At 41.4% G+C, this 18326-nt stretch overlaps 1 protein-coding gene across 2 annotated transcripts in view; it reads left to right on the plus strand.

Moving 5' to 3' along the window:
* Window positions 1-16113, plus strand: part of PPEF2 (protein phosphatase with EF-hand domain 2) — a 30093-nt gene extending 13980 nt beyond the window's left edge. For both annotated transcript variants that reach the window (XM_040481055.1, XM_040481045.1), the window contains exons 10-16: window positions 3026-3409; window positions 5160-5345; window positions 6451-6593; window positions 10454-10560; window positions 11904-12067; window positions 12792-12879; window positions 15490-16113. In XM_040481055.1, coding sequence (XP_040336989.1) covers window positions 3026-3409; window positions 5160-5345; window positions 6451-6593; window positions 10454-10560; window positions 11904-12067; window positions 12792-12879; window positions 15490-15713 — 1296 coding nt within the window. In that variant the 3' untranslated portion in view covers window positions 15714-16113. The remainder of the gene's footprint in view (window positions 1-3025; window positions 3410-5159; window positions 5346-6450; window positions 6594-10453; window positions 10561-11903; window positions 12068-12791; window positions 12880-15489) is intronic.
* The last annotated feature ends 2213 nt before the right edge of the window (window positions 16114-18326 follow it).

Here is an 18326-nt window from a genome sequence, read left to right on the forward strand (position 1 = left end):
AACACCCCCATTCAATGTACCTGAAGAGCCTCTACCTCTCAAATAACTCAGTTAAACTCAACAAATGTTTTAAGTGAGTACTTCATTCAGGGAGGATGCTATTGGCAGACAGAAAAATGATGATCAATTTCGAATTAAACTCAACAACTATGGTTAAAGTGCTTACTATGTGCAAAGGAAGTGGTAGGGGTGATACAAAGATAACCAGAGATGGTGCCTGCCCTAAAGAAATTTACAATAATCAGCAGGAGGAGGGAGTGAGAGACAGAATGCATTATACTCCCATATTAATACGTCTCTATTTTCTGTTTCACTTTGGAAGTAAAAATTTAGAAAACAAGAATTCTATTTTCTTTTAATCATAGACTTTTAACACTTGAATGGTGTCTTATGGCTTCTGAACTCCCAGCTGCCCTTTCCAAAACACAGGAATCCCTACTACGACATCTTTGACAACATTTGCCTAAGCAATTACTACACAAGCTAGTGTGCTCTGGGCAACTCTAATTAATATACAAGTCTTTGTGAAATGAGAACATAAATGAAAGAGCATGGCTTTGGAATCAGACAGACTGGATTTGAATCTGGGGACATGCAGCACTTGGCTGATATGGCAGCTGTGTTTTACCAGGTTATCCAAGAACCAAGCCTTCTTATGTCTTGTTATTCTGCTGTCCTTAGCGTGTCTTTCCCGAGCCCTCATCTTATAGGCCAAGATAGCCTGCCACCACATCTGTATTCCAAGCAATAGGATAGGGGGAGGAAGAGGGGAAGAATATCCCTGCCCTTTAAAGACACAGGAAAGAAGTTGTATACATCTCTTCTGCTCTCATCCCATTGTTCAGAAAGTAGTTACATGACTACTCCTTGCTGGAAGGGAGGCTGGAAATGCAGTCTTCTGTCTGGCTGGCCACATGCCTAGCACAAAAGTTAGGGTTTCCATTCCTATGACAAAGAAGGGGAAAAGAGATGGGGGAGAATGGTAGTCTCTGACACACAGATACTGAAGTATGGAACTGTGTTCTTTTTCCCTTGAGTAGGTATGGTGAGTGGTTGGATAGGCTAGAAATGGATAAAAATTCTTTTCCTGCTACTTATAGTTATAATACCTTGAAAAAGTTATTTAACTTACTGTAACCTCAGTTTCTGAATCTATACAATAGGAGAGTGAATGATTGTATCATAGATGTTGTGAGGATTAAATGAAAATATATGTGCATGTGCCTTACAAAATTTGTACTCAATAAGTGGAAATAGTATTAACTACATTTGGCTGAAGTGACAGAAAACTTCAGACAACAATGCCTTGTGATTATTTCTTCCTTCTGTAAATAAACACTGGAAGCAAGCAGTCCAGGGCTGGTAGTAATACCACAAAGTCACTAGAGGCCCAGTGTTCTGCTCTCTTGTTGCTCTACCATGCTACATCATGGCCCAACGTGGCTACTTGAACTCCAGCCATCACAACCATATTCTAGCAGCATAACTTAGAAAGTAGAAGAAAGGCATGTTTCTTCCCTTTAAGGACATTCAGTTGTATACAGAATTTTTGTTCATATTTCTGTTCAGAATTTTGTCATATGTTAACATCTAGCTGAAAGGCAGGTTGGCAAGTGTAGTCCTCATTCTAGGTGGTATCTGTAAGAATCCGGGTTTCTATTGCTAAGGAAGAAGAGTAGACAGATGGTAGGGTAGCCACACACTACCTTAGTCTGCCCCTGTTGCTCCCCACATTTTCATGCACACCCCGCTCATCCCCTCCCCAATGGAGTCTACACTCAGGTCTCATCCAATGATTGCATCCAGTTCAAAGCCCAAGGTTTCTGGATTCAAGTCCTATTTGTCAAGGTCTGCCTATGGCCCTTTGGGGTCTGGTGACTAAAAGATGATTTCTGTGTCCCTGCTCCCAAAAACTCAGTGTTGGAAGGGGGATAGGATAACTCCTTGGAAGAGGTGGGGGAGGGGACGCCTGCAACGTTTTCAACAGCTTCCTCCAAAACCTTCATTATAAATCCCCTTTCTGCTTCTCCATAATCTCAACCCTTTCGTGTTCTTTGTGGAAGAGAAGGTGCCCAAGGGACCTAAAACCAGCTCTTAATCTGCGTGATGTCTGGCACCTTATTATTTTTTTTTTAATTCAAATATTCTGTTCTGCTGCATCTATGTCTATGTATGGAGGTAGAGACAGCAAGTCACAATAAAGCAGATGATCTCATGGGAAGAATCACATTTAATGATGTAAACAGGAGAAGTAGGAACTTTGGGGAAAGAATGCTAATGAACAGTTTGCCTTCTGGAGCTTAGCAAAAAGCTGACTTCCCAGTAGTTTGCAAAGCTCTGGGGAGGGGTGACGTAGCCATTTGTACCAAGTCCGGGAACCACTTGGGAGGAAGACACAAAGTAGGAGCTCTGGAGTCAGATTTCTGGGTTCAGTCCTGGTAATGTTTTAGTATCTCTGCACCTCAGTTTTCTTATCTGTATTATAAATGAGGATGCTATCTTACAGGAGTGTGAGGGCTAATCGGTTAATTCACGTAAAACTAAAAATGAGGATGCAATCTCATGGTGGCGACCTGAGAGCTAATCAGTGAATTCATGATAAGTACCCAGGATAGCACCTATTTACCAAGGGCCCGATACATAGTAACACGATTACTCTCCTTAATAAACAAAGTTAGGGATGCCTCTGGGGGATAGATTAATAACTTCCTTGAAATAAAGTTATCTGGGGTCAAAAGGGGACTGACGGTCTGGCCCTCACTATGAGTTGCAACACGATGAGAAGGAGAGGGGATTATGGCTCTGTTTACATTTGGTGGCCTTTCACTCTCTATGGCCAGGGGCTGGGGCTGCCTGGGAAGTCATCCAGTGCTTGTCCAAAGTTAGAGAACACCTCTGTTCCGTTCTACTCAATCTGGATGCCTCTCGAAATATCATTCAGGTCCTGCTGACCCTCTCTGAGTGTCCTTCCCTGTTCTTGCCCCAAGAACAACTCAACATCTTTGTCTTCTCTGGACATTTTTAGATTGTTTCCACCATGAGGCACAAAACGAGAAAGGAGAACGGGAAACAGGTGAAGAAGGAGGAAGCCAACCAGAAGAGCTCCGCAGGGAGACCCACCCCGTGGTTTCTCCCCCAGAGCCGCTCTCTCCCCGCTTCGCCCCTTCGCCTGGGCTCCCTCCAGGCTCACAGAGCCGGCCGCTCATCCAGCATTCCCTGCGGCGCCCCCCAGGACGCGAAGGAGCTAGCCCGGCAGGTGCGGCGCTCCGTGGACCTGGAGCTGGACAGGTGCCGGCAGCAAGCAGGCTTCCCGGTGACCCGGGGGAAGGAGGAGGCCTCGCTGTGTACGCCAGAAGCGGATTCAGGAGCAGAGGAGCCGCTGGAGCCCACGCAGGAGGAGTGGAGGCAGGTGGGTTGTGACCGGGTGCTGCCCCCTGGAATGAGGCCGTCTTCCGGAGGGGCTTTTAAAAAACAGAACAAGCCTCTTCCCTCCATGTAAATTCGGGGTATTTTTTCCCACCCCCTTCACTCTCCCCCTGGGGTTAGAACACCCCCAGAAGAACATTAGTATTTGCTTAATGGCTCATACGTTTTAGAGTTTGAGAGAGCACAGGGTGATGTGGCCTATGGGCTCTATTGCCTGAGCAAATTTGGTTTAGTGACCTAGCATCGTTGGGGTAGGAAGGTAAGCCATGATTCACTGGGTGCTATTATATGATGTTTTGTGTTGCGTGCGTCAGAAAGATGGCCATTGCAGCTCAAGGCCAAAAGGGTTAGGTCAGCAACTTCTGTCTTTCTGTTATCAGGCAAATAAAGACTTTTCCAAGATCTCCAGAGATGTGTCCTATGGCCACCCCTCGCTGCAAGGGACGCTGGGAAAGCACATATTTTGCTAGGCACAGTGCCACCTCAAACACCTCATCAGAGTTCTGTTAGCAAGGAAGAAGAAGGAAAACAAATACAGAGTAGGCACTCATGGTGTTTGCCTAACTATGACTCTGGCAGCCAAATGCATGGCACATTTCACTGGGGCAAGACTGTGGCAGGGAAGCTTGTAATCCATGTGGTGAGTTTGTGTAGTAGTGTTAGTAGAACGATGTGAACTTGCTGGTGTTCGACCATTTTTGACCTATAAAAATGGCAGTTTTTTTTTTTTTAATGGTTCATCCAGTAAAGAAAAGGAATTCAGAATTATTTTAGAGCTAAAATTAGCAGAACGGGCTGATTGACCAGATGGAGGGTGGCGAGAAAGAGGAGTCACAGCTGACTCTGAGGCTGGAAACCTCAGAGAGAGAGATGGTGAGTTTAGGCTACGTTCTCCCTGCACTATCGATCTGGGCTTCAACATCAACTTAGAATGGAAATTTAAATATATATATATATTTTTTTTTTATTTTTTATTTTTTATTTGCAAATGCTGAGGGGCGCCTGGGTGGTTCAGTTGGTTGAGCATGCGAATTCCGCTCAGGCCATGATCTCCTGGTCCGTGAGTTCGAGCCCCGCATCGGGCCCTGTGCTGACAGCTCAGAGGCTGGAGCCTGCTTCGGATTCTGTGTCTCCCTCTCTCTCTGCCTCTCCCCCACTTGTGCTCTCTTTCTCTCAAAAATAAACATCAAACAAAATTTTTTTTTAATGCTGACATTACTTTAAGAAATGAAGCATTTGATTGCACATTCTCAGGACCACACCTGATGCTGGAGGAGAGATTGTATTGCCAGGCCCAGATGTCTGCCTTCTTTTGGGGGCAAATGTCCAGGAGCCTGGAGCACTGGGGCTCACTGAAGACAACTGACTCTGATCAAAGCATCTACCAGAGCAGTTCCCTTTTAATCTGTTTTACGTGTTGAGCTTTCATGTGAGACTTAACTTCCAAGAAAGTGGGTACAAGCTTGTCAAACAATATGCACATACCCACGCTCATTCCATGAATAATAAAAAGATTCTGAAACCTCAGGGATTCAAAATATAAGCATATGTCAAACATTGATTATGCAAAAAATTATTCCCTTATTTTTATTCAAATATCTGTATCCTCTTCCTTTCCTCCTCTTCCTGTTATTCCTTTTCCTTCTCTTCCTCTTCCTCCTCTTCTTCTCATAGGAATGACTCTGAATCTCTGTCTAGATTTTAGGAAAGAAACCATCTCTTGGTCTCTCCAGGTGGTAGATATACTGTGGAGTGATCCCATGGCTCAGGAGGGCTGTAAGGCCAACACTGTTCGAGGAGGAGGCTGTTATTTTGGACCCAATGTGACAGAACGGTTGCTACAGAAATACAACCTGCAATTCCTGATCCGCTCACACGAGTGCAAACCTGAAGGCTATGAGTTCTGCCACAGCCGCAAGGTGGGTGGGCCATCTGCAGAAGCCCACGAGTGGTCCATATTGCTCCTCCCAGGCCTGGATGAGCTCAGGCTCCTGCTTTCCCACAATCCACTGTGTCTTGTATTTGTTAGCCACTTGCTCAAAGCGACTAGGTCCTTTACTGTTATTTATCCTTGGCTCTCATCGCCTCTTTAAACCTCAAAATTCGATTGCTACCACCACTCACCAATACCCTGAGAGGAGAAAAAGGGGCAGATATTGTCCCATCTTGTGGCTAGAAATATGGCCTGGTGCTTTCCCAGGCACATCTCTATTCTGTAAGTCACGTTGCTCACTGGCACATATTTCAAACAACAGTACAGGGTAACAGGATTTCTGCACTGTGCCCCAGGCAGGGATTCAGGATTGTTTGTCTTCTCAGGAGTGTACTTAATGTCCTGTCTGATCTTTGGACATCTTAATCCTACAATGTTAGCCTAGCCCAATGCCACTAGGATGAGAGTATTCCCACAAAAACTAACTCTCCAGGAGAATAACAGCTTTCCATGTGGGGGAAAAAAAAGATCAACTAATCTGAGAAATGTTTGGTTAAACAGTTATACAAGTTTCTCTACTGTAGGACTTCTGAGAACCATTAGTTTCCTATATTCCTTGTAAATCTCCAAGAAGAGATACACTGTCTACTATTTCCCAATGTATTGACAATGGAAACTTTTTCCACAGAGCATCTCAGGAGGCACAGTACTCTGTAGGAAACTCTACTTTGAGGCCTCACACCAGCTTTGATAACTGGCTTGCCAATTGTAACGACCCTTCCTAATTTATCGGTTCCAGCTTGCCTCTAAGTTGAACCAAATGAAGTGTTTTCTGTTACCCCTGCTATTGTACTTGGGATAAAAATGTGAAGAAAACATGTTGTGGATGTCCTATCAGAATCCAAGTTGTTATTACTGGAGCCACCACTCCTGCCCTACCAGCATTGATGACTTTAAAAAAAAATTTAAAAGATCTGTAGGCGAGGTCAAGAAAGAAGAGCAGCTCCTGAAATTGGGTTGGGCCCTATCAGATTGAGAGTCAAGAGTTCTTCAGCGAAGCTGAACGCCTTTCTCTCTCTGTTTTGATTTAGGTGTTAACAATCTTTTCTGCCTCCAACTACTATGAAGGTGGCAGCAACAGAGGGGCCTATGTCAAACTGGGGCCAGCCCTGACCCCGTACATCGTGCAGTATCAAGCTAACAAGGTGACCCACATGCTGACCATGAGGCAAAGGCAAGACTTTTTAATGAATGATTTTCCGAAAACCAGAATGACGGTGTTTGTGGAGCCTTTGAAATGTCAAACATCATTACATTTATCCACATTCTAAGTGAAAATTCAAAATGTAGCCCTGTTAGCAGTAAGGTCTACAATAGACATTCTAGCAGGGGCCTCTTCCTTCTCCTCCATACACTTGAAGATCTGTACCGACCCGTCATGAATGGGAGTAACAAATTTGTTTCCTGCAGGAGTTATTCTCAATGGGCACATCTTGGGTAAAGTCCATGTACCAGGCCACTAAGTCTTTCCAGGGCCACTCTTCTGTTTTCTCTCATCTTTAAAGGGTTTGTGTTACTCCCTAAGCCAGAGCTGAAGGTTCTTTGCTTTCAAGGGGTTTGACAGATGGGTTTCAGTTCACACATTTGTTAGCAATGCCCTTTTCTCCCTGGGAAGGAAGCATATAATATTACTTAAATGGCTTCTGTTGAGATGCTTCTGAATTCTAACCTTAGTTGTGAGCTTACCACACACTAAGTGCTATTATAAAGAAGTTATATGTAGTATCTAACAATGGACTTAATGGGGCGCCTGGGTGGCGCAGTCGGTTAAGCGTCCGACTTCAGCCAGGTCACGATCTCACGGTCTGTGAGTTCGAGCCCCGCGTCAGGCTCTGGGCTGATGGCTCGGAGCCTGGAGCCTGTTTCCGATTCTGCGTCTCCCTCTCTCTCTGCCCCTCCCCTGTTCATGCTCTGTCTCTCTCTGTCCCAAAAATAAATAAACGTTGAAAAAAAAAATTTAACAATGGACTTAAGAAATTCATACTAATTTCAGTTTTATAGAAGAGATCGTTAAAGAACACAGATGAAATCAGCTAGCCCATGGTCACACAGCTAATAACACAGTGAAGGCAAGCCTTGATACAGGCAGTCTTATTTCAGAAATCACATACTTAACAGACACGCAGGATTGCCTCCTACCAGGAAGATGGCCCCAGAGTATATAAGCTGCCAACAGATACAGTTTTAGTGCTACTGAGCAAGCTTCTGTAATTATCAGAGGAACTAATTCGAAATCAGAACAAATTTGACATAAACCCTGGAAAAAGAACATACTAATATTTACCATCTGCCTTGTGTGAGTGCTATAAAAGTGCATTATTTTAAATCACTCTTGAGTTACTGAATATGAAGAGTTATTAAACACTTAAGTTATTAAAAAAAATCAAGGCCAGCCTCACTCAAGAAGTTTTATATGAAAATTTAAACTCATTAAGTGATAGTCAAACCCCCTGTGCAGCAGAATCATCTGTGGAGCTTTACAAAAAAATCAGCCGCCCTAGCCTCCGCAGCCCCACCAAATTGGAATCTCCAGGGGTGGGCCCCAGGCAACTGGAATACCACAATTCCATATGGTTTAGGTACATATGGAATCACTACAAATGAAGTCACTGTAGGGAATCCTATAGAGAGTATGTTTTAGTAATATAATCAAAGAGCTCTTTGAGGGGCACCTGAGTGTCTGTCATTTAAGCATCCAGCTTCAACTCAAGTCATGATCTCATGGTTGTGGGTTCAAGCCGTGTTGGGCTCTGTGCTGACAGCTCAGAGCCTGGAGCCTGCTTTGGATTCTGTGTCTCCCTCTCTCTCTGCCTCTCACCTGCTTGTGCTCTGTCTCTCTCAGAGACAGATGTTTAAATGTTTAAAATGTTTAAACATTAAAATGTTTAAATGTTTTAAAATGTTTATTATTTTTTTTATTTTTTTATTTTTTTAAAAAAGGCTTTTATTTATTTTTTTTTTTTTAGTTTTTTTTTCAACGTTTATTTATTTTTGGGACAGAGAGAGACAGAGCATGAACGGGGGAGGGGCAGAGAGAGAGGGAGACACAGAATCGGAAACAGGCTCCAGGCTCCGAGCCATCAGCCCAGAGCCCGACGCGGGGCTCGAACTCACGGACCGCGAGATGGTGAGCTGGCTGAAGTCGGACGCTTAACCGACTGCGCCACCCAGGCGCCCCTGTTTTAAAATGTTTAAACATTAAAATGTTTAAACGTTTTAAAATGTTTAAAATAAACATTTTAATTAAAAATATTTAAAAAAAGAGCTCTTTGAAATAAATATTCATTGATTATATTAAAGCAAGTAAACATCATCCAATTTACCCAGAAGTCACTTGTCCGACAACTTCAACTCCCTGGAGTGCAGTGGACACGTTAGATGTCTCTGACCATCTATGATTGATATCTCAATGTCCATAAACTCAAGATCATGTCTTTTTCTTAGAAGAGCCCTCATTCAGAATCCATTTACTTTGGGTTTACACCCATGTCTCACAATAATAGGTCAAGATTGATTCCTGGTCCTACCCTGTATCAGCTATGTGACCTTGGATTACTGACTTTGTAATGGGCATAATAATCAGACCTACCTCAGTGGGTGTTGGAGGATTGAGATAACCATGCAGAGCTCTGCACTTAGTTAGTGTTCAATGTTTCTGGCTTGATGTAGAAACCGAGAGCCTTATACATCTAGACAGCTCCTGAGAGCATCACTATACTACATCCCTGCATGATAATGATTGATGACTGCAAGTTAGTAGAAGATAGTGCAAATGCTTTGCCAGACCAGTGGTTTGTTAACTTTTGGAGAGAAGGGAGTCCTATACCTCATTTAACCTTTGATGAAACAGTGAACTCCCTCCAGAAAAAAACAAATAAATTCACGTACCCATACGATTTGGGATGAGTTTTGGGCACTTCACGCTCTACTAGGGGTCTGGTGGAGTCCACTTAAGGTCTATTATACTAACCACCTTAAACTACAAGGAAAATTTTCATCAAGCATGATTAAAACTCTGTGTGTGTGTGCACGTGTATGTGCTCACATGTGTGTGTGTGTAACTTTTAGCCGTTGAAAAGACAGGATATCCGGTCATAATTTATAGAATGGCTATAAATGAGGCATGACAAAGTATATATTTACCTTTATCTCTTTGTATCTTTTTATTGATTCAACTACAGATATTTATTGAACACTTACTTGGGCAAAGTGCTATGCCCAGAATTACCCTTTTGATCCAATAAGAATGAGAAAACTAAATTAATGTTATTTTGTTATTCAAAATCTGGCCTTGTGCCTATTTAACATAATAATAAATTATAAGGAAAGCATATGATTATATTAGAAGATACCATTTACTGAGTGCTTTCAATGTGCTGGGCTTTCTTCTAAGTGCTTTATATGAATTTACTTTTTTAATCTTCACAATAATCCTGTGAGGTAGGTACATTTTTAAGAAATGTTTATTTATTTATTTATTTATTTATTTATTTTGAGAGAGAGAAAGAGAGAGCAGGGAAGGGGCAGAGAGAGAAGGAGAGAGAGAATCCCAAGCAGGCTCCATGCTGTCAGCACAGAGCCTGATGCGGGGCTCAAACTCACAAACAGTGAGATCATGACCTGAGCAGAAATCAAGAGTTGGACGCTTAACCAACTGAGCCACCCAGGTGGCCCGAGGTAGGTACCATTTTAATCCCTATTTTTCCCTTGAGGAAACTGAGGTGCAGTGCAGGTAGCTAACTTTACCACAAAGGTGGTCTTTTTCCAGAACTTTTGCTGTAACCACTCTTCTGCACTGGGTAGGACACAGTAGGTCCTATTTGTCCATGGCAGGGAGGAGTGGGAGGGCAGTGGGGAGAAATAAGTGATGAAACTCTTTGTTCAAAAACTGAGCTCTTCTCCCCAAAACTGAGTTCTAGGGAGGTTGAGACATTAAGAAAGAGAGAGGAGGAATGTGGTAAAAACAAAACAAAACCCCTCACTATTTCCTCTATGTTAACTTTTTAAAATGTTTCTTTTGTTCTCCTGTCCCAGGATTAGCAGAGTAGAGGAGTCAGCTCTGAGAGCTCTGCGGGAAAAGTTATTTGCTCATTCCTCAGATCTTCTTGGTGAATTTAAGAAGCATGATGCAGATAAAACTGGTAAGACTCAGAAAATAAAATATTCATAGAAGAAGGAAGCTCAACAACAACAACAACAACAACAACAACAACAAATCTGTCTTGCAGAAGTTATCAAATCAATATTTGTTGAATTAGTGGTAACTAATTGGGGCACCTGGGTGGCTTAGTTGGTTAAGCCCTGATTTTGGCTTAGGTCATGATCTCTTGATTTGTGAGTTCGAGCCCCTCATCAGGCTCTGTGCTGAGAGCTCACAGCCGGAGCCTGCTTTGGATTCTGTGTTTCCCTCTCTGTCTCTGCCCTTCCTCCACTCATACTCTGTCCTTCTCTCTCTAAGAAACAAATAAACATTGAAAAAATTAAATAATAATGAACTAAGATAACCAAAGGACATTCTTTGACTACTTTCTTCATTTTATTCAACTTAATGTTCCAGTTATCTTTTCTAAATTTTATAATTCCAAGCTTTTAACAGAATGTGAATGTAGCTAAATATAGATGGAGATGGTAAAAATAAATGGAGTCAAGGGGAGGGTGACAAGTCCAGAACTAAGCAAAAAGCAACAGGTTTGGAAGGTTAGAAGAACATATCCAAGATTTGCAAAAGGTTAGTGATTTGGCTTCTTGTTATTTAGTGTGTACGTATCTGTTCTGTGCTCTGTTATTAAAGCTAGAAATTTTGTCTTTGCTCAACTTAATGGAATGTCTAATATACGTTGACCACACATAGCCTTATTAGAAAATTAGTAACAGTCATAAATACATAGCAATATGTGTTCATATTCATATCAACAACCAATGCTGTGTGTATATATATATATATATACACACACACACATATATATGTGTATATATAATGTATATATCTGTTCATATATATAATCATGTATAATATCTGTATATGTGTATACATATATACGTATATATGTATAATATCTATTCATATACATAACAAAAACCAATGCTGTGTGTGCCTGTGTGTAAAGTTTAGGATATTATTTATGGGAGTGTTTGTGACTTTTCAATTGTTTTCCCAGGGTTAGCAAATAAAAACAGGGTAACTAATTAAATTTAAATTATAGATAGGCAACAAACAATTTTAAGGTCTAATAATGTCCCGTGCAATATTTGGGCCGTATACTTTGTGGTCTGTCTGAAATTCATATTTAATTGAGCATTCTGTATTTTATCTTGCAACCCTAGTTTCCAGTGTACTCGACCTTGACCAACAAAAATAGTGAGAGTGCCCATTATTTCTATTACCTACAGACAGCAAGAAGTATGTCAGGATAGAAAGGCATGCACTCTGGGCAGGACACTAGACTTATAAGTGACAAGTCAACAAATTAGCTCTTTCCTGTAGGTTTAATCACCCTTAGTGACTGGGCAGAAGCCGTGGAGTCTGTGTTGCATCTAGGACTGCCATGGCGGATGCTGAGGCCACAGCTGGTGAACAGCTCAACGGATAACACATTGGAGTACAAGTCCTGGCTGGAGGATTTGGCCAAAGAACAACTGAACCGTGAGGTAATGGTGTGAAAATGGTGGATGAAGGCACACTGCGGGCCATGAATCTCCTTATGGAGAGCTTTGAATCAGAAATAGTCAAATATTGAGAGCCCAAAAAAGAAGATGGATGAGAAAAAGGAACTATTTGTTGGGTTTCTATATGTCAGGTTTTGTGTTAAGCAACTTACATATGCTGCCTCAGTTTATCCTCAAAATACCTACCCGGTGAGGCTAGTGTTATCAGTACCATTATACCTATGAGAACACCTCTCACGAAGCTTCTAAATTGTAGAACTGGGACTCAGACCCAGGTCTGCTGACTTCCTTGGCATTATGCTGCTTCTCCCACTAAAATAAAGAGAAGGATTTATTCAATAAATACATATTGAATGTTTAATGTACGTGAGGCCTTGAGCTAAGTACTTTTTTAAATGGCTTTATTTCAGTATAAGTCACATACCATATAATTCATCCATTCAAAGTATATAATTCATTGTTTGTTTGTTTTTTGTATATTCACTGGTATGTGCAACCATCCCCATGGTCAATATTAGAACAGTTTCATCATGGTCTAGGTACTTCTTAAACCCTTGGGCTATTTGGTAGTCTGAAAGGGTTGGGGATAAAATATCTTCAGTTTTTTCAACCATATCTTATTGTCAGGGTTGATTCTGTGTTCCTTATATATTAGGACAAGCCTAAACAATAAGATATAGAAAGAAAAATGTCTTTTCTTTTGTAGAACATTAAGTCAAGTTTGCTGGAAACACTGTATCGAAACCGATTCAACCTGGAGACCATTTTTAGGATCATAGACCGTGATCATTCAGGTAAAGGCATGTATTATCCTATCACTTCTGACCCATAGCAAATCTTTACCTCCCAGCCTCAGTCTCCTTTCTGGCTATTTACCTCTCTCCTCAAGCACTTTGGGAACAAAGTAAATAATTATTATGCTTATAAATGGCAGAAACTAGTAAAGTGTTTGAACAATACGAGCAATCCATATAGAAGAGGGGTAGGGCAGAAAAGAATGAAGACAAACTGAATGAGAACTTCTCAGGAAAAAGAGTGGTTAGAAGATGTAATATCCCATTGGTCACATCAAAGATAGTCATGAAGTAATGAAAAGTGTCTAGAGCAGAAAGGCTTTTTACAATCTCACTCCCAACGTATTCTTTTTAAATTTCTGATTTTGGTAATTACAGATTCACAAGAAATTATGAAAAAATGTATAGGAAGGTCTTATATACCCTCACCTTTCCCCCCCAGTGGTCCAAAGGCTTTTTTCATTGTCATTACTCTTTCTCCACCTGTTTTTTGATGTAATTCACAAACCATATAATGTGCCCATTTAAAATATTCAGTTCACTGATTCTTGGTATGTTTATAAGGTTGTGTAACCATCATCACTATCTAACTATAAAGCCTTTCATCACCTTAAAAAGAAACCCATACCCATTAGCAGTCACTCTCCATCCCTGTCCCTTCTATACCAGCCCCTGGCAACCATTAATCCACTTTTTGTCTCTAAGGATTTGCCTCGTCTGGACATTTTGTATAAATGGAATGACACAGTATATGTGGCCTTTGGTGTCTGGCTTCTTTCACTTTGCATAATGTTTTCAACGTTCATCCATGTTGTAGCATATATAAGATCTTCGTTCTTCTTTATAGCTGGACCATATTCCATTGTATGGATATTCCACATTTTGTTTATCCATTTAACAGTTGATAGACATTTAGATTGTTTCCACTTTTGGGCTGTTATGCATGATGGTACTGTGAACATTTATGTACAACTTTTTATGTGAACATACGGTTTTATACTCCCTTGAATATGTTCCTAAGAGTACAATTGCTGAATCATATCATAAAACTATGTTTTACTTTTTGGGGAACTGCCAAACTGTTTTCTACAGTGACTAAAGCATTTTACATTCCTGCTAATGTTTGAGGGTTCCAATTTCCCCACATCCTCACCAGGACTTGTTACTTCCCACCCTTTTTTATAGCCATACTACTGAGTGTGCAGTATCTCATGGTTTTGATCTGCATTTCCTCAATTACCCATGACATTGAGCATCTTTTCATGTGCTTATTGGAAAATTGTATATATTCTCTGGAGAAATGTCTGCTCAAATCCTTTGCCTATTTTTTTTTAATTATTCACCTTTTTGTTGTTGATACACACACACACACACACACACACACACACACACACACACACCATTATCAGATCTATGGTTTGCAAATATTTTCTCCAGCTTTATAGGTTGTCCTTTCACTTTTTTGGTAGTTCCCTTTGATGCAAAAATTTTTTTAATTTAAAAAAAGTCAAATTTATTTGTTGTTGTTTGTGCTTTCGGTGTCATATCTAAGAAACCATTATGTAATCCAAGGTCACAAAGATTTACACCTATGGTTTTTTCTAAGACTTTTAAAGTTTTAGCTCTTCCAGTTAAGTCTTTTATCCATTTTGAGTTAAAGAAAATTTTTTTTATTGTTCATTTATTTTTAAGAGAGAGACAGAGTATGAGTGGGGGGGGCGGGGGCAGAGAGAGGGAGACACAGAATCTGCTTAACCAACGTTAACGTTTGAGACGTTTAACCAACTGAGCCACCCAGCCGCCCCTTTTTTGAGTTAATTCTCGCTGGTAGTGCAAGATAGGAGGTCTAGCTTCATTCCTTTACATGAGGATATTGAAAAAACAATTCTTTCTCCACTGAATGATCTTGGAACCCTTGTAAAAAAAAGTCAATTGACCATAGGTGTATGGATCCAAAAGCTTTTTATAAGCAAAATAAATTATGTTTGGGATGATTTAATGCATGGTTTCTCAGCAATGGCACTACTGACATGTTAACCTGAGTAATTCTTTGTTTTGGGGTCCATCCTGACTACTGTAGGATATTTACCAGCATCCCTGGCATTTACCTACTAGATACCAGTAACACTCACCCCCACCCCAGTCATGACAATCAAAAATGTTTCCAGAGGAAGGGAAACAAAATTGCTCCCAGGGGTGATCAACTGATTTTTATGCCACTCCCTTGGGAATTTAAACTAGATACAAGGCCTTGGGTATCTTTGCCTGTTTAACAGTAAGGAGCAGGTTTCCTTGTAAGAATGTCAGAGGCAATGAACATTGAAAACTAAATTGACTCATGCAAGGCACCTGAGTGGCTCAGTCAATTAAACTTCTGACTTCAGCTCAGGTCATGATCTCATGATTTGTGAGTTCGAGCCCCGCATCGCGCTCTGCACTAACAGCTCAGAGCCTGGAGCCTGCTTTGGATTCTGTGTCTCCCTCTCTCTCTGCCGCTCCCCCACCCACGCTCTGTCTCTGTCTCCCCAAAATAAGTAAACTTTAAAAAAAATAGGCAAAAAAGAAGAAAACTAGACTGACTCACTGAAGTGACTTCCTCTCTTTGGTAAGGGTTCATCTCACTGGACGAATTCAGGCATACTTGGAAGCTGTTCAGCTCTCATATGAACATCAGCATCACAGATGACTGCATCTGTGACCTTGCACGGAGCATTGACTTCAACAAGGATGGCCACATCGACATCAATGAATTCCTGGAGGCCTTCCGCCTTGTGGAGCAATCCTGCTCAGAAGGCAATGCCTCAGATTGCCCACAAACCACAAACACTAATTAATGACAATGGCTGCAGCAAACCAGGCACACACTAAGAGCAGCCTGGTGTTCATCGCCCACGGTGCCTCATAACCAATACTGCACTTGTTGCTGGAATAGCTCCTTTATTCTCCATAGATATGTGGAATTTTATGCTGAGAATTTGCCTACCAGTGTGCATCAGAGTCACCTATTTGGGTGTGTGTGGGGTGTGTGTGTGTGTGTTTAAATATATAGGTAACCCATCCTCGTCTCAGAAGTTTCACAAGGTAAGACCCATGTATAAATATTTTTAAATTCTGAAGTCTACCCCAGTTAAGAACCACCGATAATTCAACTCCCTCATTGTTTTCATTTTATACCTTTAGCTTATTGTTTTTAAAATGTTGTATTGAGGGACACCCAGGTGGCTCAGTTAGTTAAGCAACTCAGGGTCATGAGTTCAAGTCCCATATTGGGCAATGCGCTGGGCATGAAGCCTACTTTAAAGAAGAAGGAGGAGGAAGAGGAGGAAGAGGAGGAAGAGGAGGAGGAGGAGGAGGAGGAGGAGGAGGAGAAGAAGAAGAAGAAGAAGAAGAAGTCTCTTTTTTTTTAATGTTTATTTATTTTTGAGAGAGGGAGAGTGGGGGAGGGGCAGGGAGTGATGGGGACAGAGGACCCCAAGTAGGCTCCATGCTGACAGCAGAGAGCCTGATGCAGGGCTGAACTCATGAACCAGGAAATCATGACCTGAGCTGAAGTCAGATGCTTAACTGACTGAGCCACCCAGGTACCCCTTATTTTTTTTAATTAAATGCTTATTTATTTATTTTGAGAAAGAGAGTGAGTATAAATGGGAGAGGGGCAGAGAGAAAGGGAGAGAGAATCCTAAGCAGCTCTGCACTGTCAGCACGAAACCCTATGTGGGGCCTGAACCTGGGGACCATGATCACTACCTGAGCCAAGAGTTGGACGCTTAACTGATTGAGCCACTCAGGCCACCGAAAAATGTCTCATTGATAAAGGAAAATTATGAAAAATTGTTTATGCAATCCCATGACTGAAACATATGGACTGTTTTCATTATTACTTTTTCTTGTTGTAACTATAGTTTTTATATAATTTAATGTTTTGCTTTTTTTAAAAATAAATTCATACGTAATTGTAAATACTTACCTGTGTTGCTACATAGTACTCATGATTATTAGTTTAATGGCTGCATAATTTTCTTCCAGATGGGTGAACTATAGCCATTTTCCAATTGTTAATCATGTGCATTGTTTTTAGTTTTCCATTATTATAAATAACACCATGGTTAATAACTTTCCGCGTGTAGCTTGTTTTACAAAAGTCTTTTGAATTCTACATTTTCTTAAGATAAAATCCCAGGAATGGATTACTTTGTCAAAGGGCATTGTATTAGTCTTAGATTTACCCTAAGGAGTTGGCTCACTTGATTATGGAGGCTGACAAATCCCAAGACCTGCAGACGGCAAGCTGGAGATGCAGGGGAGCTGATGGTGTGGTTCCAGCCCAAGTCCAACAGCCTCAGTACCAGGAGGGCCAATGATTTAAGTAACAGTCTGAGTCTGAATCCAAAGGCAGGAGAGGAAAGATGTCTCAGCTTAAAAAAAAGTCAAGCAGAGGGGCGCCTGGGTGGCGCAGTCGGTTAAGCGTCCGACTTCAGCCAGGTCACGATCTCGCACTCCGTGAGTTCGAGCCCCGCGTCGGGCTCTGGGCTGATGGCTCAGAGCCTGGAGCCTGTTTCCGATTCTGTGTCTCCCTCTCTCTCTGCCCCTTGCCCGTTCATGCTCTGTCTCTCTCTGTCCCAAAAATAAATAAACGTTGAAAAAAAAAATGAAAAAAAAAAAAAAAGTCAAGCAGAGAGAGAGAGAATTCTCTTTTATTCAGCCTTTTATTCTATCCAGGCCTACAATGAGTAAGATGAGGTCCACCCACATTAGGGGGGGCAATCTGCTTTACTCAGTCTACCAATTCAGATGTTAACCTTATCAGGTGTACTGAGAAATAACGTTTAAACAAATAGCTGGTTGCCCCATGCTGACACAGGTTTGAACATTTTTTTTTAAGTTTTATTTATTTATTTTGAGAGCAAGTGAGAGCAGGGAAGGGGCAGAGAGAGAGGGAGAGCGAGAATCCTGAGCAGGCTCAGCTTGGATCACAAACTGTGAGATCCTTGACCTGAGCCAAAATCAAGAGTCAGATGCTTAACTGGTTGAGCCACCCAGGTGTCCCCAGATGTGAACATTTTAATGGCATCTTGCTTTTTAGGACTGAGCATACCCATAAACTCACGAGCTTTGAGTGTGATCATTTGTAATTTTTGCTAAAGGCGAATGATGGTATTTCAGTGCTATTTTAATCTACATTTCTTATATAGTATCTCCCCCACCTCATTTTATTTTTAAAGTAAGGAAACTGAGTCCAAAAGATTAGCTGGATAAATGATCTAGTTAATGACACAGCCAGGACTAGAACCCATGATCCCTGCTCCATCCAGCGTTCTTTCCAGTTTTCCCAGGACCATATCGTCTGTTTGGTTTGACTGTAAGCAAGTCCTGGTTCTCCTGTCCTTTTTTGTGTGTAGCAAACTGTCTACAGTGATCCCTGCCCTCAATGATTTCCTGCCTCCTAG

Source organism: Herpailurus yagouaroundi, unplaced genomic scaffold (genome assembly GCF_014898765.1).
Source record: "Herpailurus yagouaroundi ecotype Mexico unplaced genomic scaffold, PumYag 28, whole genome shotgun sequence".
NCBI lineage: Eukaryota > Metazoa > Chordata > Mammalia > Carnivora > Felidae > Herpailurus > Herpailurus yagouaroundi.